At 38.0% G+C, this 21967-nt stretch overlaps 1 protein-coding gene across 4 annotated transcripts in view; it reads left to right on the forward strand.

Annotated features, from left to right (window-relative positions):
- The window catches only part of tbc1d1 (TBC1 (tre-2/USP6, BUB2, cdc16) domain family, member 1), a 65117-nt gene that overhangs the window by 29457 nt on the left and 13693 nt on the right, over nucleotides 1-21967 (forward strand). For 3 of the 4 annotated variants that reach the window (XM_041982481.1, XM_041982480.1, XM_041982482.1), the window contains 8 exons: nucleotides 416-532; nucleotides 722-847; nucleotides 4126-4274; nucleotides 4486-4749; nucleotides 6485-6615; nucleotides 13377-13577; nucleotides 19704-19865; nucleotides 20557-20715. In XM_041982481.1, the coding sequence (XP_041838415.1) occupies nucleotides 416-532; nucleotides 722-847; nucleotides 4126-4274; nucleotides 4486-4749; nucleotides 6485-6615; nucleotides 13377-13577; nucleotides 19704-19865; nucleotides 20557-20715 (1309 nt within the window). Of the gene's footprint in view, nucleotides 1-415; nucleotides 533-721; nucleotides 848-4125; nucleotides 4275-4485; nucleotides 4750-5794; nucleotides 5912-6199; nucleotides 6314-6484; nucleotides 6616-13376; nucleotides 13578-19703; nucleotides 19866-20556; nucleotides 20716-21967 lie in introns of all 4 variants that reach the window. The other variant, XM_041982483.1, reaches the window with a different exon arrangement.

The raw sequence follows: 21967 nt of genomic DNA on the forward strand, positions 1-21967 counted from the left end.
GCAGTTTTAATTTGTCTGGAGTTGTATGGTTTGATCACATATCGTGTATGTGATACACATATACTAGTACTTCTTGTATTGATTGGATGGAACATTTTCTGGCTGTTTCAGTGCTTCTCCACCCTAATGCACCTGATAACTACCTTTATTTTAATTCACCATTATTTTTAAAACTAAAAAGTTTAAGAAAAAAGTCAAAGTAACTAAAAGCAAATTTCATTTCCTTAATCAGATTTCTGTCTTAAACTCCAGTTCAAGTTATCACAGAATATCCTGTCGTCTTGCAATTTATCACAGTTGTTAAACTCAGAGTAAAAAGATTTTAGTTTTGTAACATTTTGATAATTTGTATACAAATCAAATATTTGCCATAGATGAGCAAATATTAAATGTCAGCTTGTTTTTGTGTGTCCAGCGGGCTCGTCCCAAAACCGATCAGGAGGAAAATGAGTTGGTGATGGCCTGTCTGCGGAATCTTTATGAGGAGAAACAGAAAAACCACCAGCACACACTTCCTGGAGAAAACAAACAGGTCTATACTTTTAAAAAATAAATACTGTAAAAACATTTTTTTTTTTTCAGTCCCAAATTTCTTTGATTGTGTGAACAATATTTTTTTTTCTTCTTCAGCTACCATAAAAAAAAAATCTGACTTTTTTAAAAACCTTCCCCACTTGCACTTGATCTGGCATTTTGACTGAATCTTTTTCATTACACATAGGTGTGTGAGGACGCAGTTCCAGTAGCCCAGGAGGTACAACTGCAGAGTAGCAGTCGGCAGCGTCTTGAGCAGTTCAAGAGCCGTGCAAAGCGTTCTCTCACAGAGTCCTTGGAAGGTATCTGGAAGGTATGTTGTATAATCATCTTGGTTTGCGAGCAGTCACGCATATCTATCGACTTCTGCTCAGCTGTATGACGAGTCTTTTTTCGGGGTAAATGATACCTCAAAAGTTCTTATGTACCAAACTGGTGTGAAGACCCACTGACAACAATAGGCCCTCAGGCTTCCTGATAAAGTAGTGTTTGAACACATGGCAAACAAACCTTTTCAACCGAAATAGTTCTAATTCTGGTTCAGGGCTGATTTTGGTTAAAGCTAAGAAGTGGTTTGGTTTCCCAAAGCCCTAGAACCACCACAGAGCCACACATTGCATCACTTTAAACTTCTTCTAACACGTTTGACCCTCCAGGGTATTCTGAATTTATGTAAAGGACCACAGTCCAAGGAAACAGTTTATCTTTACAAAAACAACAGATTAGTGTTTGTCTTGTTTTGCCTACAAACTGATGTCGTAATATCTTTAGTCTGGTTTTTAAATGCTGTTTTAAACAATTGGTGTGAATGCTTTCTGTAACACCAACAGGTGTTTCCAAAGGCTAACTAGTATTCATCTACAGCAACGCACACATGATTTATACAAGCTGTTTTGGATCTAAATGCCAAACTTTCTTAAAACATCTAACAGTAATACATATTAATATACATAGTAGGGCTGGGCGATTAATCAATAAAATTGATAAACCGAATTTTCCATTTCTGGAGATTTATTTTTATGAAAATCAAGATTTTTTTCTATAGTTAGTTAGCAGCAGACTTAGCCTTCCCTCCACACCAGAACAGTGTTTGTCTGACAGATTTTCAGTGAAGTGACCCTTCACTCACGCCTGGGATTTAGCTGTGCGTATAACTGCAGTGAGAAATGTTGCTCTCTATGAGATGCAGAAGTCAACTTAACCCACAAACCCTAGTTAAGAGACAACCTTCATCAGGGGAATTATTTCTGCAGTGGATCCTGTATGATAAAGATCCAGATGGAAAGAGATCACGGATGCAATGTGTCGCATATTTCTATGTAAGATATGAAGTCGTTTATATGGTGGAAAAGTTACGACATTATATGCTTTATTTTTGCTGGCATTCATCTATATAAAAAATGTTTTTAATAAGTTTATGTTTTGTAAAAGAAAAGAAAAAAAAATCTATTAAAATCGGAAATCTGATTTGGTTATAAAAAATCTGAGATTTTATTTTTAGGCCATATCGCTCAGCCCTAATACACAGCTACAAACACTTAGAAGAAAATTCAGCTGCAAACAGGACTAGTGAAAGCAGCACTGTTCAACACATCAGGCTGCATTCACAGACACAACTAGGCCTGTCGCGATAAGCAATAAGTCAATTAATTGAACGGTAGAAAAATATGAGCGCGATAAGTTCGCCGGCCGCGATAATTTTTATTTGTCCCCCCCTTACTTTACCATACACTGTGTATGACAATAAGTTTCACTATGGAGTATTTCGACTGAACGCTCTGGTTTCTTGCATAGTGATCTTAGTGTCATACTTGACGGCAGCATGTTGCAGCACGAGACCGTGGTGAAGCACCTGTGCGAGCCGGTAAGCCGCATTTGTTTTGCAGGGCTGCCAACACGCATTGGCCGTGAGACTCGCGTATTTAAGTGTCTTCTCACGCTCTTGCGCTAATCCTCTTATGCTGAATTATGTAAATAAGTCGAATGGAGAAATAATAGCTGCAAGCACCTCCTCATTTATTGTTTCACTGCTCCCCACATGTAAGCAGAACACACAAGTAGCCTACAACATCAGTACAAAGCCCCCACTTCCTGGTCTACCGTAATAACCCCTGTAATGCGCAAGCACATATACATAGGCCTATATACTACCGTAGGTATTATTATGGCATTGTCATTATATTATTATGTTAGTTGAAATGGTCTCAAAATGACAACATTATAACTTTGCACAATATTATCATTTATCACGATAATATCTGAGAAAATTTATCGTACAGCAAAATTTGTTATCGTGACAGGCCTAGACACAACTGGCCATATAAAAACTTAAACAGCTGGTAAATGAGAAGACCTCTGAGCTTATTTTTTTCCTCTGCTGCGTCCATCTGATATTAATGTTGCGCAGGGCTCCAGACTAACTTCAAACATTTGTTGCACTGGTGTGTCTAACTTTTTAATTTGGGTGCACCCTGCATTCGTCTTGCATTTTAGTTTATTACAAAATGAATCCAGTTTTTCTTTTTCTGATGGCACATCTGTAGTTCAAGTAGAAAACCCAAGCTCTCCAACTAACATCCAGGAAAGATGCACTAAGGTAACATTACTGGTAATAAAGGCAGAGCAGGCAGCTAGCTGGTTCTGTTCTGAGGCTAATTCACTTTATAATGTTGCATTTTTAGGGATGGGGTTGGCTTTTGTTTGCCTTAACTACCATTATAAATCCCACTGGAATGTGGAATTGTGTTTATTAGAAAAGCCCTAAAAATCCTGAAGAGAAAATGAATGCAAATTTGTTAAAAAGTCCAACTGCACAATTCAATACAACTTAAGTCTCATTTCCACCAAGAGGTCCGGTGCGGGACAGGGTACATTTCTTTGTTTTCCACAGGCAAAAACTGGGAAAGATGCCAGACTATCTGATCTGAGTTGACCTAGTTTTTTAGGACCCTTCTGTTGGGATCCCATTCTTACTGATCTGACCCTAAAGGGTGTAGCTTAACACATTGCAATCTATTGATTGGTCGAAGGAATCGTCACCATGCAAATCTGCATTAAGAACAGCGCCGTGTTAAAATATACTATGAAGTTTTTGTTGTTTATTCTTGTCCTTTGTCTCCATGTCTTGTTCAACATTACAATTCCAGGAAGGCACCTCTATGATGTCAGGCTATTACGTAGCTAGCGTTATCCCACTTATAGCACATTTACACATAGACTGAACACGGATTAAAAACTGCAGAATCCAAAAGCCTCAGTTTGCTGATACTGTACTGACACAGCTCACACATTTCTAATTTCATTTAACAGAATTTCTTCATGTTTCTATCTTATAACCCATCTGTCACATTAAAAAGCCGGTTAAAATATTTGCCCGCCACAACTGACTGTGTGACACAGTCAGCCTATTATTTTGCTTATAGAACAGGATTTGATCTAATCGCAAGACTGGACACACATGTGGAGACATAGCACTAGGTCCAAACTAACACAGAAATGTCTACTTGTAATCTGACTAACCATCAAGGTGTAAATAGGCTGTTTGGTTACTTGTATAAAGGATTTCTGTAATAACTTCTCTGCTTTCGTTAGGGAAGCAATAAGACCAAACCTCAGCGGGACAACAGCGAAGGAAGCGAGAGCATCTCTTCTGTTAGTACTGTCAACAGCAGCCAGGATCAGCCCTATTTTGATGACCCCTTGCCTGCCTCCTCTCCTCTACGACCCACCAGCCCTCTCAGGTAAACACCTAAATCCACAGTCCCTCACGTTGGCAGTGAGGTAGATTATGCTGAAAATTATTATAAGTTTTCCTAAATTTTTTTAAGAAGCCTCCATAGTACATCCCGTAAACTCAGCTTACTGGTTTGTGAAAAACTACAGTTGGCCTGTTTGCACATTTTATCCTTGCCATGCATTTCTCCTCACCCCGTTTTCTTATCAAATCATCAGATGTCACAACTCGACAGGAGACCTGAAGCGCCTTGATGCTTCCCTTCTTTTGTCACCCTCCTCCTCGTCTTTGTCCTGCGATACTGAGCCGCAGGGTTTCCGCCGACGAGCCAGCACCTTCAGTCATTCCCCCACCTCCTCCTCAGTACTTGAGTACTCCCCACCACACAAAGTAACTCAAACACCACAGGAACCTGGTGCAGCTACCAAGCCCAAGCTTGTACGACACTACTCTGTCAGCACAGACTCCCCTCACCAAAGCAAGTAAGGAGAGTGTGTGTTGGTTTCTGATTGTGTGTGCAAGCATGTTTGTGGTTTTTATGGTATATTGTTTTGTTGTCAAAACAGACTAGGCAACAAAAGAGGTGTTGAATATAGCTTTAATGAGCCCTGATTAACATCAGTCCTAATAAGAAGTGTACACCATTTCATTTCTTTGCACAGCCAAAAGAAGCATTGAGGTTGATATTACAGCAATTTGTATCCTGTATGTGAGTCAGTAACTGAAGTTTAATATCATTTTCACAAAGAGAGTTGTAAAGCCAGTTTGGGCAGTATGTCTTAATCTACCCACAACTGAAGCAAGAAATGAAAAATAAACCAGTTTGGTATTCACAGTAAGTACTGGAATCACATCGTAGATGTTATTGTTGTTGTGGTTTATTCTTGATGTTTATTAGAGTGCACTCACTGACCTGAATGTATGCAAATGAGAAATAACCTGTAGCCCAAACTTTGTGGGTGTTTTAGCAGTATGTGGCGGCAGTGAGTTTTCTGTATTACAGGTGTGTCAGTGTAGATGTACTTTAGGATACTGTCTTTAGGTATTCAGCCACCATAATGATCCAGCTTTAGCTCCCTTCAACCACAATCTGCTGCAGCTACTTTTCCTATTGTCTCCTCCTTTTCTTTATCATTATTATTATTGTTTCTTTTTATTATTTTCTTTTTGACTCTTTAACATACTCGTTGCAAATTAGTAGAAGTTGGGCATACTGGCAGGATAACTTCAACTACTTGATATAACATGCAGAATCACGAATTAAACAAAGGAGGATGTGTTCATTTTCTGAAAATATGACCTGAAAAGTGAAATAAACAGAAACAAAGCTTTCTGTATTTTTACAGTTATCAGAAAGAGTACGATTAGCAGCCAAAACCTTATGTGACGCTAAATGATGTACGCCATCTTTGTCCAAGCTCTACTGCTTTTCTTTTATTCCAAATATTTTTTCTGTTTTCATCCACTGCTCAGTGTCTGCTACCCTTTCATTTCTCTCATTCTTTCTGTATTTGCACTGATTCTCAGAAATTTCCCAACCGACTCTACCCTTCCTCCTCTTCCTCCTTGCTCTTCATCCCACTCTCCTCTTCTCCTTCACCATCCCTCTTCACCTTCCACTGGAGCCCGGTTCAATAAAAGGAGGTGAGAGTCCTTTTTTTTTCTGTTCAGCTCTTTGCAACTATCCTCTATTCTCTGTTGTATTTCATTCATTCATCATACTTTCACTAGATCTTGCTATTCATGTCATGTACACACCCATTCAGACAGAGAAACATTGAAATTGTCAGTTGTTGCTGATTTGAAAGTCGATTCCGTTTAATCCTAAATTCAAACAAACATAACCCTTCAGGCAACCTGTCTCTGTCTGAAGGGGGTCCTGGTTTCTTCTGTCATCTGTATTTTACTTCTTTTTTATCACCTCCATCTCAGTCCTCTGGGTGGTCTGCGCGCCCGACTCCACTCCTCTTCTTCTGTCCCTAATTTTTTGAAATTTCAATTTCTGGCCCCTGTCCAAGAGAATGATTGTGCTGAACCAAAACAAAGGTACCCACACACACAACATATGTCTATACTATTGTGTTTAGCATGGTTATTACTCCTTTAAAAAAATTATTATACATTTATGATACATATGTTTACTCTGTACATTCAGAGCTACCAGTTTAATGCTATCTTTTACACGTACAACTAAATGTATGTTTCTTTTGGTTTCAGTGATGTAGCAGCTCTCTCTACAAGAGCTGCATATGTGATCGGGGAAAGCCCACTGCGCAGCCACCGGCACTCTTGGAGACAGCAGATCTTCCTACGGGTAGCTACACCTCAGAAAGGCACCGACACCAGCGGTAAGAATAGATGCAAACAAACACATCCACTTTAAATCAGCCTGTGGTTCATTTTATGGGAACTTGGTGGATCAACTAATAAGACGGGGTCAGTGTCTCGTCTACCATTGTCACAACATTGTCAGTCAGAAGAAAGCACGGTTTGCCTGATGTCTGTCACCTCAGCAGCCTCCTGTTTCTCATACAGGTTTGCTTTCTCTTAAGGCTTACAGGGAAAACTAAGTCATTGCTAATGAAATACACCACCAGTCAAAAGTTTGGACACATTTTCCCAATTGATTTAACAGAAAAATGTTTCCAAACTTTTGACTGGTGGTTTAAATCACAGTAGCCCTTTTCAGTAAGGCAAGTCAAGATGTCTGCTTTGAAAAAGGCTTGTTAGAACTGGTCAAATATCTGGTAACTTGGGGATAACCCATAGAAAGCATTTCACAAATATAATACTAAAGCCACAGTTATTAACATAAAAAGAAAAAAAACTCTGTTCTCATGGTGTGTTTTACAGTTTGCCACTATGTGTTGTTTTAGTAGCCTATGTGGATGATTACATTGGGAAAGAAAAATAACATGGTTACTTAAAAACTGCAATGGTATATCATGGTAATAATGTTGTACATGGACCTACATGATAGAATAATAACTGGATTATGTCCATCCTTTAGACCAGCCTTTCCCAAACTGGGGGTCCAAAGATAATTTAAGGGTGTCACCAGATCATTGTAAAATATATAGCCTAGTTTTATCAAATAAATAAAGAGTTTGTTTTTTTTTATTAGGGCTGTAAAATTAATGTGTTACTACAAAAAGATTAATCGGTGAAATTATAAGTTATTACTCATGCCATATTAAAAATCCAAATTTGGCATTATATCAGCGATAAGCTCATTTTGTGCATGTAGGTGCTTTGTTACAGCGGCGAATCAAATCTACCCAAAACCACTTTATCGTTTTTCTTTATGAAGTTTCTGATGTGTTTCGAGCCTTACATTTAGTATTGTTATCATCAGGTGTCCAGAAAAAAAGTTATCAGTGGTGTTATTTTAAGAATCTGATTTTGGCATTATCTTAGCAAGAGAAGCTGATTTTGGGCGTGTAGGTGCTTGTTTACAGCTGTGGGAGGGTTGTGAACACCAGCATGCGTTATCTTGGGGGTTGTGGCTCAAAAAGCTTGGGAACCACTGCTGTAGACTACATACATACTTCACATTACAAGTTTTCTTTTGCTGTACTTAGTTTAAAAATTGTGTTAAATTAGGTAATTAAATTTCTCTATTGTTTTAGTTGATAGAATATGGAGAAAATAAAGTGAACTGACAGCCATTTAAACATGCTAATTAGGGGTTGAAAATAGTCAAAGAAGCTGAAAGCCAAACATTCCACATTAAGAAAAAACACAACTCTGCACATTTTGTTTCAAGAATGCACATAAACAGGGAACTGCAGTGACAAAGCCTTTCCACTCTGTGTCACTCTTTCTCTTGATGTGATTTGAAATATTCTATCTTGCTAGCAAAAGAGTACAGGAGTGTGGACACATTTCACCAAAGTGCCTTCCAGTAAGAACTCTGTTTTGTCACCATCAGACACCTCTTGGTAGTTTTACTCACTCTACAATAATTTAGGTAATTTTTCAATATGCTGATGATTTCTGTTTTTACATTTAGTTTATTTTACAATTTCTGTTTATTTGAGTGCTTTTGGAATTAAACATTTGCTACTAGCTGTACACTAGAATGATGTCTAGAATAGAATAGAATAGAGTCCTCAGGGAAATTTGGGTCATGCACAAAATATATATTTAAATGATTAAGTAATTGGGTTATGTTCTTTTTTTTTTCTTTCAGTGCAGCTGTCAACACCTCCTCATGTAGTAAATGTACTCAATTTCATAAAATTTTGAAAGAAATTGAGGATAAACAAACTGTGCTAAAAAAAACTTTACTTGTTTAGAATTGTTAGATAAGTTAACTTTGATGTGTTTTATTTATTTATTTATCAGAGCTAAGTTTTGTCAATGACCACATGCTTAGAGTGGTTTATTTGAGCACATTTATATTCCCTGCTCAAATAGAAATAATGTGGGTATGCTGGGAATTGATAACATTGTCAAATAACCAAGTTGAGCAAAAAATACAAGAGGATAACTTTTTTTTTTTTTGTACTGTCATTGCAACTGTACTTGCTGACAATAAAATGTATGTATGTCAGCTTTTGCATTGTGCAAACAGACACTAGAAACATGCTTGTTCCCGCTTGTCATCATTTGTTTAGATAATTATATGTACTGAGTACATATGGCAACATAAGTGTTGACAGTTTAGATAGTTGGGTAGGTCACAATGTAACACCTCTGTTATTTGCATAAAATGTATATCCTAAGTATTCTGTTATAAAAACATTTGCATGTATGACATGTCAGTAGACTAGAAAAGGCTTTCTGAACTGTCAGTTTCTCGCGAACCCAAAAAGTAAATAAAGACATGTCTCGCCACTTAGTGGTGGATTTGTCTGTAGTGTCAGGTCACACCAGAAATAGGAATGGCTGTTGAAAATTAAAACCTCTATTAGAGCCACAAGCAATCTAAAGAATAACACCACCTTCTTATCACCGCGTAGCTCAGTTTATTTGCTCCAAACTGAAGAAAATGTACAAGCCTAATGCTTTTTTTTTTTCTTCTTCTTTCCAAAAGTTGATTTAAAATATAAATTAAAAAGCCAGATATGTATCACATGGGCCACTGGATTAGTGCAGAAAACTACATTCTGCTGCTAATGTTACAGCAATTTCCTAATCATGCATAATGGCTTCAACAGCACATTACCGCTCATTTTTTTATGGTTCAATTAACATCTCTCTGATTGATGCAGTCTCAACAACACTTCTACCAGCACAAAGGTGGTGTTTTTTGTGGGTGTATTTTAACTGTAAGTGCTTCCATTAGTTTAACTGCCATACACACCCGTATGGATTCTGCTCAGGAGTAGTAATTGTATCTAATAAATGCATTATGGAATGTGGGATTATTTTTTCTCTTTTGTCCACCATCTAACTGAACATGCTGTTCATTAGGGATTAGTGAGGTTTACGCCTGTTTTTGTGCATTAGGTTTCCCTTTTAAATCAACAGTAAACAGCAGAGGAGACATCCATCTGCAGCATTAATGAAGTCTGTATCCAAGATTTAGTTTTCAGCAGTCATCAACTGTAGAAAAAAAACTGTGCTTTTAGCAGGTCAAAGTGACAGTCTTTGTTCTGGATGAATGCAGTGCTAAGTTTGGCCTGTGAGTTGGGTGTGTTTTTGTGTGTGCATACACGCATGGGGTCATGGGTGTGCCTAGAGAGAGAGCGTATGTGTGTGTGTGTTGGCAAGCAATTGCGGTGTCTCAAGGTTATGTTGACAGTCCACACACAGACAGCGCCAGAGGAAAGCACCAGCTTTGTTGAGCCTCTTTGTGCTTTGCAAGTGTTTGTGCTGCGACCTGGTTCTGGCCAAATTGTTTGCTTAGGAAATGGACTGTGCCACTTCGAGGAAGAATTCTTTGCTATAAGTAGGCATGCAAAGTTAAGTGAGCTGTAAAAGGTTAAGTCAGGGGAAGAGGTTATAGAATATTATATATATATATATATATATATATATATATGTATATATATATATATATATGTATATATATATATATATGTATGTATGTTAGGGCTGTCAAATGATTAGAAATTTTAATCAGATTAATCACAGCTTTCAAATTGCTCATGATTAATCACCATTCGTGACTATGCCTAAAATAACAGAATGACCCAGTGCTACAAATATTTAGTGTTAACTGAGCTTCCCTTGGCTAAACGTCACATGTCCAATGGTCAGTAAATGCAGCATGTAATGTAGTTCTATAAGTTGTTCTAAATCATCTCTACCATGTTCTAGATCATAATTCAGAATTTGTATATTATAATCTAACCAACCGTCTCCATGGTGATAATTTCTGTCATAAAACGAGCAGATGTGATGACTGAAGTCAAACAGCCAACATTGATGAAGAAAATCTGATAAAACGGATGATATGGATAAAAAAGTGTTTTTCCTTTTATCATTGAAGTATGAGTGTTTGTGCAGCATCACCCAAAGTAGACAACTGTTGATAAACTATATCATTGGCTGTTTGTTATACAAGTTTTTCTTAACTTTTTTTTTACATTAGATGATCACTTTAGTTGTAATAATCAGTTCAATATTTCATAAAATCTAGACCTAAAAGAAAAATTTCCCCCCCTATTCCTGGTCAGTGCTCCTGCCTGGCCCCCCATCAGAACTTTTCTAGACCCGTCCCTGCATAGCTGAAGTATAAATCCTTTCTACAGCTACTTTCTGTTGACAGCTACTGTGATGGAGAAGAGTCCTGCCAAAAGCAACACTTTTTGGGTAAATATATAATGGTGTGAAAAGAGTGTGTGTTATAAACCCTGTTTCTCCATGGAGGTGACATCCATATGTTGCTCCATTAATGCTGTGTTTATTCTCTCACAGAAGTGAGTACACCCCTCACATTTTTGCAAATATTTTATCTTTTCATGGGTCAACACTATAGAAAGTAAACTTTGACATACAGAATATCAAAGTTTAGTTTCTATAGTTTGGTGTAGTGTATATCAAAGTTTCATTAGACGATATTGCTATTTTTAGCTGTTAATAAAGGACTTTGACAGTGAATTACTCCAAAAGTACACAGGAAAAGTGTTACATATTTCATATTATTACCTACATTTACTATTAAAATACATCCCCTAATTTTGCCCCATATCAGTGAGACTGAGTGAATCAAAATTAATTTCAAAAAGCTTTCCAGGGCTGTTCCTTTGCTTTTACCACAAAGTTAAAAGTCAAAAAGTTAAGTTAAAGAGTAAATGCTCACTGGAAATACAGTGGCAGCTGGCTTGACTGCAGTAGTTTGAAGCTGAGTTCATAAAGTTTCTGCCTCCACCAGCTGCTGGTAAACAGTGGCAGCATATGCTTCTAGTGACAGACAGCAGTCTGTGTGGTGGCTAGCGACGGTTGTTTGGACTTCGTCCAGTTAAGTTTTTGGAAGGACGTTTGAGCTGGGACAGCAGGGCTGATCTGTGGTCAGTTAGTAGTGCTGTAATGTTGTCTTTGCTAACATGGGCCTCGGACTTTTTACCTGGTTTAGTGGTTTTTAGTGGTTTATACGTTTATGCTTCTTTTTTTTTTTTCTTTTTTTTTTCTTCTTTTTTTTTTAACATTAATACACTAATGTCTTTGCAATCAAATGTAAATTTGACAGCACTAGTTTTTTCACATTGGTATCGGTTTTGTAGTATCAGAGCACTTTTATGAATACTTAGTATAAGTACACGGCCATGGTATCGGGCCGATACTGGTATCGGTGCATCCCTAATATCCATGTTTTAGTGGATAGAGTTCTATATTAAGTACATGGATGCCTTTGTGTGTTTAAGTATGTGTATTTACGTTTTTCACGCGTAAGTCTTTGTTTGTCGAGCAAATTCACATCTGACTTAAGAGATATCAATATCTGAGTAGGTGTGTGTGGGTGGGTTCATTCGTCCTATTCATACAAATCTAGTAATCATTCGTGTACAGTAACTCTGCTGGCTTCAACATTTTGTGGTGCCTCTCTCAGACACAGACATAATGTAGAGATGTTAGTGCGTTACACAGTGTTACCCTTCCCCAAATTCAACATGAATTGTGTCTGTGTGCATGTGTCTCAAGCCCAGTAGCATTACATGTAGGTTTGTCTTTTCCAGTTTAAAGAGTTCATTTGCTTTGCATATTTCCAGAGAAGACTTTCTGTAAAGATAAGCATCAGGTGTGCATGCCTAAGCCAAGCCAAGCTCAGGTATGTGCATGCGTGTATGTGCACAGGTGATCAAACCTCCTACTGGTATGCCCTCAGGGATCCATCCAGGTGGAGTTGCACAAATACCTTTTGTTTCTTATTGTTTCTTGTTTATTTATTTATTAGTTTGTTTGTTTATTCATTTATTTATTTAACACCACACCACCTAAACTATAGCTTTCTTCAGCCTTTTTTATTTTTTCAGTTAACATACAGTATAGATTTAATTATTTATTTGAATACTCATTTATTTATTTTTTGACATAAAGTAAACATTTATTAATTCCTAAAAAAAAAATACAAGCAAAAATGTCAAATGCAAATGGAGGAGACACATTTAGCTGAACTCGTTATAGCAAAATAAGCTTTGCATATGGCTCTCTAGATACAAATCCTGTTGCTTTAGTTTAAAAGGGCCAATCTGTGCATCCAGATTTTGCACCGTTCTTTGTGCAGAATATTCTGATTTAGGAGTATGTAAATCTCCACCATGGTGACACTTTAGTTTCCACTTCATAATACTGTCACTGTGAATTTAGTGCACCCATACAGATTAATCAGATAAGTCCCACTTCTACAATAACGGGACTGTTGGGGGATTTTAAATGTCTGTCAGACAAATACATTATAACATGAACTTGGAACATTAAAACACCCATCTGGGGAACATGCAGTTTTTTAACTCTTGATCTGCAGCTTTATACTTTCATTAATTGAATGATTAACTTTATCATTTCTGTACAGGCCCCTGTACAATTCTGTACAACTCTTTGATGATTTAGGCCATTATGCAATGTTTTTACATTATATAACACAGAAAATAAATAATTTTTCATTTCTCTCTTCAGTGAACACATTTTTCATTTTACGGTATAATATTTGGTCTTTCAGAGCGGGTGGATCCATGTCTAGAGGGGAGTCGAATATGTGTCGTCCAGGTGGCCAGTGGTGCAAGCGGGGACTCATCCATGATGGCAGTGCCAGAGGAGGGGACAAAGAGGAGCAAAGAGGAGCTGAGGGAGCTGTGGAGGAAGGCCATCCTGCAGCAGATCCTGCTGCAGAGGATGGAAAGGGAGAACCAAAAACTACAAGGTGAGCTGGATGAAGGGAAGGATGCAGTCATGTTCAAAAAATTCACTAAAGAAACATGACTATGACCTATAAACTCAATGTACAAAAAACAGCCAGCGTTTAGAAACTTGAATATTGGTCTTATGTTGGAGGCATTAACTAAATACCTTATACGAGCCCACACAATACACTGTCTCTTCAAACATTCACCGATTTGAAAATAAGGAGCTTTTATTATTATTATATTAATTTTTATTACTTTCACTTTCATTAATATTGAATATTGAATGGTGGATTTAAAATATGTGCACATTTATGTTAACATTCTAGGTTTTTTAAAAGCCTGTCAGCAAGTGGTTGGATCCATTTAATTTGAATTGAGTGTTTTCCAGGACCAGAGTTTGAGATCCCAACCCCAAGACATGTGGAGAGAATGGGTTATGGTCTGATGAGACCAATGTTGGTTTCACCAGGTCACCAGATATGCTACATGATATGCTTTGGCCTGGTGAATGTTCTTTGTTTTAATATTTTGTATGTTTTAATATTGTTAGGCATTGTTAGGTATTACACAGGATTGGAAGGTATCCTGTGTAGCCCCCCTCTTGTTTGTGTTACTGCTGCCATGTTGTCCAGGCCGTGCCCGTAAATTATTATTTAGATTACATAGATTATTTGATCTCAGCATCTGCTAGATAAAAATAGTTGTTAAAGTAGAAGCACTCAAAGAGTGCAGACCCCTGCCAAGCCATTGTAGTTTGTGTTTTTTTTTTTTCTTTTGCCAGATTGTGAGCATTATTTTTCAGTTTGAAGCTTTAAAAACTATTCCCATCTCCCCATGAGCAGGTGCAAACCTAAGTCAGAACCAATGGTCATATGACCATGAACAGTTCGCCGGTGAAAACAAACCCCGCATCGTACCAGCGTCCGAGTTGAAGTGTGCAACTTGTTCTCATAGTTTCAAGTTTTCCTAATTTTTGATAGAAAATTATCCATAATGTCATACAGTTGTAATGATATTCTCAGTGTCTAGAAAAAGATATGAGGCGAAGCGAGTGGCAGTATAACTGAACAAATGCGCCTATGTCTATCTGTTATCAAGCATGTCAATCCGTGCCAGCATTGACACGCTTGAATGCCGTTAGCCAGTTTTAACATCTTTCTAGGCTTTTATGTCTTTTTGGTAGTTTGAAGAATGATCTTGTTCTCTTTGGAACAACTATGTCTATGGCAGCCAACCACAACACAACTGTTTGGCATATTTAAAGGAAACTCTACAAAAATCATAGAAAAATCTATGAGGATAGAGGCTGAAAATCCAATGGCGTCATGTTTAGGAACCTTTTGTTTCCACAGGCAAAAGACCCTGATGTCTGCATGTCAGCTGGTTTGACAGACAGGCAGGTCTGGGTCAGAGCAGGATGCTGTTAGAGCAGGGAAAATTAGCTGTGAACTGCTTCCTGTTTAGCGGTAAATGTTTTTGGCACAAGCTTCAGCAATAAACGCCACACAGCTCTTCTAGTTACAGCAGAGTCCTGTAATCACCTCGCCTCTGACTGCTTTCGGTTTGGAAGCAGAAGCAGGAAAGTTGTTACTGTAAGACTTTTCACTGATAGTGGAGGCAAAAGAGTCGGAGTCTCAGTTACAACCGTTGTGTACAGACAAAACAGGCCTGAAAGTGGCGTATGCCACTCCCCACGCCAAAGTTAGGATATATGAAAACAGACATAATAGGAAAACGTGTGCACCTGTATATAAAATCTGACCCATGCATAATAAGGTGGTGTATTGCAACCAGAGTGCATCATAGTCCTTTAACACATTAAATTTCTCTTCACATCAAACCTCACTTATAGACTCACTTTATCATTCAATCCAGTAATGTTATCTGTACTGCTTGCAGTGAGCTATAACTATTCCATAAACATCTTTCAATATGAAAATGTATAAAACAACTCCAATCTTAAACCCAGGCATACAGAGAAAAGGGCCAGTCTGTGTGGCAACTAAACCACAGATTGATATGATTATTTTACTGAGGTGGGAAGAAAACAGTCTCCCTCCTGCACTAACCCCAGCCAGTATATGGACCACAACCCAATATAAAGGCTTCTAATGGGAGCAAGGATCTGTTAGGATGTGATGCGGTGTTTGAGATGACAATGATGCAAAGGTAATTTTTTAAGATTTTTTCATATATTAGATGTGTCACACATAACTGGCACTATGTTGCACATCACAGCCCTAATTTCTTTAAGCTTATCAGCTATGATATTTTTGATGCTGATGGTGTCCCTTTGTGTTTGGAGTACAGCTTCAGTCAGAACCCAACCACTTCCAAATGTGCCATGTGCACCGGATGTAGTAGTGCTGGGGACAGCCAGATGCTTGCAACCACACCTCCCTTACCACCTCTCGCCCCTTACTGTGGAAAAACTGAAGGACATGGCACACAAGCCTGATGTTTTCTCTACATGTGTCTAAAATTGCTTATTCAGTCATGACATAAAATATGTAACAGTGCTTTAGTTCATCTGTAGTCTCTGCAAAATCAGTCTCGCTCTCTTTTTTTTTTGTTTTGTTTTGTTTCCACCTTGAGGTTTAACCACTCTTCTTTTTTTATTACCCACATCAATGTGGTGGTCATGTATTTGGGGTCGTTGGTTAGTCTGTCTGTCTGTAAACATAACTCAAAAAGTTATGGACTGATTTTGATGAAATTTTCAGGAAATGTCTGAAATAGAATAAGTAACAAGTGATTAAATTTTGAGGGTTATCCAGATCACCCTCTGCATCCAGGAATTTTTTTTTTTACTATGGGGCGATAGTAAATTTCCCATTAGAGCTTTTAACTCAAAAATAATGGACACGATCATTGGCAAAATTATTACACTGGGTGGGCATAGCTCTCTGACTGCTTCTAGTTTATTTATGCTACAGTTCTGTCAGTTGCGCTGACAGACTTCACCGCACATGGAACATGTTGCCACTCGCAGCATTTTCTTTTGTTCAATTTCTTTTCTTCATTTTTTTTCTTGTTTGTTGCCATGAATTCCTCTTTTGATCAACCAGATTATTCATATGCAACAAAATTCATAACCTGCTTTGCATTGACCATTTATCGCTGGGTTTGGGCATGTTCAGGGTGGGATATAAGGCTAATTCAGGTGCGGACATTTCCAAAAATAACTGGTGTTTAGGTCATCTAGCATACCAGCAGCCATAAAATTCTGGCATTATAACATGGCTGTGTACACTTTTTATATCTATTGGGAATAAATATTAACTGCTGCAAGACCCCACAGGCTTGTTTCATCAATCATTTGTAATGCCAGTTAATTAGATAATGAATCCGTTACCGTTGAGGCTGAAAAGCAAAACAACTTCATCTGTCAAACTAACTTTGCAGATGTCAGTGGATGTTATTCATTTTATGACACATCTGCTGTCACTGCTTAAACAAGGCAGCTGCAGATTAATAGGTTATATAATGCTGTTATAATTCTGTGTCTGTGTGCACCTGTGTTTGCTGTTTTGGGGTGTGTCAAGTGCACCACCTCTTTGGTGACCCATTTGGCTCATACCTAATCACACCTACTGTATCTGTGTCACAACCCTAACAACCCATCTTAAATATAAACCCTTAATTCATACACTCAACACTTGGATAGATAGAAATAATTGCCTATGCGGCAGGGTGTGGTTGAAGATACTTCTGGGTCACTAATGGGCAGCAACCTCATTATCCAGACTCAAATACAAACAGACTTACGGTGATCCTACTGTACACACCCATATGTGAATCTTCAGTACACAGTGGCTTTTCTGCGGGTCTGTTTTCCACAGTTTATTGCGTGTTCCACCTTCCTGTTCCATTTGTCCAATTGTCTGGATAAAGCTCATTTCCCAGGCCTGGATTGTCTCCCACTACTGCCTCGTTTATGGGTCAACTGTGGAACTGTGTGTGTGTCCACTTCCATCTTTATGTGCATCTTTGTCAGCCCCAGGGTGGGGTATCCTGTCCTGTTGTATGTTATCTAAGGTGGAGTGTTCCGGCGACAGAGAAAGGGAGAGAAATGGAGAGTGGGAGGTAAGTGGAGAGAGTTTGTGCCAGCTGGGCTGCTGCCAGTGAGCGAGGCCTGATGGACTAGACTCTGCTTGCTCCAGACAGATAAGACAAAGCACTCAACCACAGCTTCACCGACAGCATCTATTCTTACTCTGGGTGTGTCAGCTGTCTGCTGCGTCCAAGTTTTCTGACTTTATCATCCACACTGTGCTTTCCAGGTCATTCCTGCTACTTTTCTTTCTTGATTGCTGAGGTTATAACATGCAACATTTCATGTAAAAATATTAAAATCTTTAAGGTATTCTTAATTTCATCATTCCTTATTTTAAGAGTGTTTTTTTGTTCGGTGAGCTTCCTGTAACACAGCCTTCGAAATCAGCCATGAGGTTGTTGTAATTGCTCTTTAGCTAATTATAAAATATGCTAAATCCTTCCTGTTGGTCCTGTTTCCAGGAAAGTATCTGTGCAGTTTGGAATCCAACATGGCTTATTGTCTTGAGCCAAAGTGATGATGTCACTCTCCTGAGCACAGTCCGCTCGCAGATGGTCACTGGGTGGACATGAAACATGATTGAAAAGGGTGGAGCATTCACTTGGGAAGGAGGGAAAGAGAGAGTGCAGCTCATGGATGAGACAAATGTGGGATTGACTTAGTAAAAAGGTTCGAAAAAGAAAGAGCCAGAAAGAGATGTGTTGTGGGGTAAGAAACTAATGGAGGCAGAGAGGAAGGGTGTTGTCAGAAAGAGAGGAACAGAAGAAGAGGGGTGGGTGTGCCCCCACCTTCTTTGATCACTGGTGTCAACACGTTCTAACTGAATTCACAGTTGATGCGTTTCTCTTCTGTTGTTGCTTTCTTTCATCAGTTAGCCTTTCACTTAGCAGAGAGTGGTTGCAGTTAGTGACACTAGATGACCCCAATTAATAAGAATATGATTTTAATATAATTTTATATATTTTACTGCTGCCCTCAACTTTGCAGAACTTCGTGGTGAATAACAGCGCCAACTTCAGTGATTCTCTAAAATTTGTTAGACTTTATAAAAGTTTTCTTATTAAAGCACTGTTTCCACGTTTTGCTGTTCTTAAGGTTAAGAACCTTACTTAGTAACACTAAAGAGTTTATGTGTGTATTAGTAATGTAGGGAAGTGCATTACTGCAACATGAAGTTCATGTTGTTGGTTTAAAGCAAAACCGACAAAGCAAAAGTGTCCGTGAAGAGTAGCCCAACAGAATCTTTACTGACCTCAGTACTTGATTTCCATAACAGTGAATGTCAACTTTTTATAGTCTCAAATTTCTTTATAATATTTATATTCAGTGCTTGAAAGAATTAGAAAGACACCTGAACAGAACTGGTTGCCTCATTTTGAATAAAGCATGCATCCAGCAAAAAACCCTAAAACCAGAGGTTTTGCATTTTTATTACAGTTGTCTATTATATTATTCTTAAGTCCATAATTATAATGTATAAAATTGTTTATCAAACTACTGTTAGTTGAGTATTTGAATACTGATATCAACATCTGGTGCTATTATACAGCAGCAGAAGGGTTGAGCACAAACATCTGGAAAGCAAATTTAAAAAGTGCTGAAATATCACAAGTTTGTTGTTTCAGTCCAGCAGGTGAATTTAAAAATTCTAACGATGAAAAAAAACTATCAAACCATCGTCATTAAGTAATTATGCAATAATTGTGACAGGTGTACCTGTATTCAAACACGTGTAGGAGTACATCTGTGGGTTTGGACTGGTAGAATTGTGGACTTGTATTGTCTGTGGGCTGCACTTGTGATATCAGTGTTAAATATTGAAGTGATTATTTAAGTTGCAATATGTAAACAAATACTTCAATCAAATTTATGGTGCTAATTTCATGTGTACGATTAATAAATTACTCCACTTCTGCACGTGTGCATTCGAGTTGGATGCAGCCTTCATTCATTCACTCATGCTTGTCCTAGTTCAAGTCAACATATCTTTGCAGTATTGTTTGACTTTGTTGTTTATAGTGTGAGAACGATACATTTCTCATATATAGTGCAGGCCTAATTGTCTGTATGTGGTTTTATATTGTAGCCTCAGAGAGCGATCTGCAGAACAAACGTCTGAAGTTGGACTATGAGGAAATCACTCCATGTCTGAAGGATGTCACTCTAGTCTGGGAGAAAATGCTGGGAACTCCTGGAAGAACAAAGGTCAAGTTTGACACAGAGACTGTACATGCTGCAGTTGCACAAGGTACATATGCAGCTTCACAATTTATGTATCAGTGCTTTGTGGAATTGTTTTTTTCTCTCAGTACTGACCAAAGCTTAGCTCCAAAACCAAAAAAAAGATATGTTTCATAATGTCCTCTCTTATGGTCAGCCTTGGTCTACACTATTTTTAAAATAACAACAACACCTCACCCCAGTGTGTTTAAATGTGTGTGCTCCTTTAACATTGCTACACTAAATGTCTGTTTCCAATATCTAGACCTGTCTGTTCTGTCCATTTTCCTGAATCAGCATGTTCTACACAGATGCCCACAACCTCAAACAAAAAAGCTCTTAACCCTTTGAAAATCAGATGCTACTGCCGGCAGATTCTGAAAGCTCAGAGGCACAGATTTGCTCTGATATACAGCACATTACGTTAGTGGCACTGCTGATACTGTATCGTAATCTGCTGCATACCAGTGCAAAGCTGCACTTTTCGGCTTTCAGAATTTTAAGAACTGGAGAAATTTTAATTTGTCAAAAAAGTGGAACAAATCCACCCTCACCTGGCAGTGAGTTTAGTTAGTGAGCTAGGAGCTGATAACTTCACATGATTATGAATAATCTTTTTATGTCCTGGTACCAGATCCTCTCCGGATTTGGTCTCTACAGGCACAATTTGAGTGTAGTTTACTCTTGTCTGTGTAATTTTTGTCTATATTCTCTGGCAGGTGTCCCACGGCAGCACCGAGGAGAGATATGGAAGTTCCTGTCTGAGCAGTATCTGCTCAGACAAACAGTCCCTTCCCGACCTCCCTCCAACCATACTCCATATAAGGAGCTGCTGAAACAGCTCACCTCGCAGCAACATGCCATCCTCATAGACCTAGGTAACACATTTATTTGATCATTTTAGGGAATCTGCAGGTCCTAAAGTCTTTAAAATATTGTCTTCAGCTCTTTCAAGGGAGGAAATATTGTACAGCTTTAAACTGATGCATCACTGTTGAACATAGTGAGGAGTTAAATAAAACTAAATTGACAACTGATTCACTCTTTCACAGGTAGTAGTTTATTCAGTGAGATTTATTAAGAGACATCATATCTGAGGTCCAGATGTTATTTTGTAAAATACACGAATTTCACATCTCGCACTCCTGTCTTCTGATTAATTTTCAGTATTTTCAGTCTTTAATTCATGAATTTATTTATGATGATATAAAAACAAAATAAATATAGGGGAGGAAAGAAAAAGACTGGAATAAAAAAAACAGTTTAATATTAAATTAATTAATAACAATGAATAAAAATAAATCATAAATATACAATATAAAAATAATGTATATAAAATCAAATAAATGCATAAAATAAATTGATTAGATAAAAAAAGATAAAGTTACAGAAAGGCCAAAAGTCCTTTATAGCAAAGTTGCAACAATAGGCATCAAGAGGTTAAAACTCTTCTTCTGACTCACTCTGATGGCATACTGACTTTTATGTACGTTCCAAGTAAATGTACATAATAGACATGCAGCAACCTGCAGCTTCCCGAGGCTGAGAAACAACACTACACAACTTTCTTTTCCATACCAGCGCATCACTTCACCGCACCATATCACATGCCAGCAACTGGATATCACACACTGGCTGCTGTGAACGCTCACTTAGGCAGATTCAGCAAAGAAACAGTGCAGTGGTAGCCTAGAAGTTAAACAAAGTGGGCTTAGGTCTAGTTGACTAGGTTCCAACTCCCTGTGCAGGCAACTGAGGTGAACCACTGTAGACCCCTGAGATAGACCCTTAACCCCTACTTCCTGAAATGTGGATGAGTTAAATGCAAAGAAGAAATTTCTCAGCTGGGATTAACAAAGTATATATTTTAAAGAAAAAGCCAAGAGGACGGTATTAGGAGAAGATAGGAAAAGAAAGGGATAGAGGAAGACATAAGACAAGGGTCAACGACATACTGACTTACTTTGGAGACAGAATGCAAGATGGATGCTGAATTAGCTTTCTTGAAAAGCTCTTAAAAACATTTTTAGCCCACACATTGTCTGCTGGAATTTCAACTCACCTCTTGAGAATGCTATCGAGGGTCAATGTGCAGTTTTTTTCTTTAGTATTGTTTGATGCACCATATCT

This window comes from Melanotaenia boesemani, chromosome 4, assembly GCF_017639745.1.
Source record: "Melanotaenia boesemani isolate fMelBoe1 chromosome 4, fMelBoe1.pri, whole genome shotgun sequence".
Lineage (NCBI taxonomy): Eukaryota > Metazoa > Chordata > Actinopteri > Atheriniformes > Melanotaeniidae > Melanotaenia > Melanotaenia boesemani.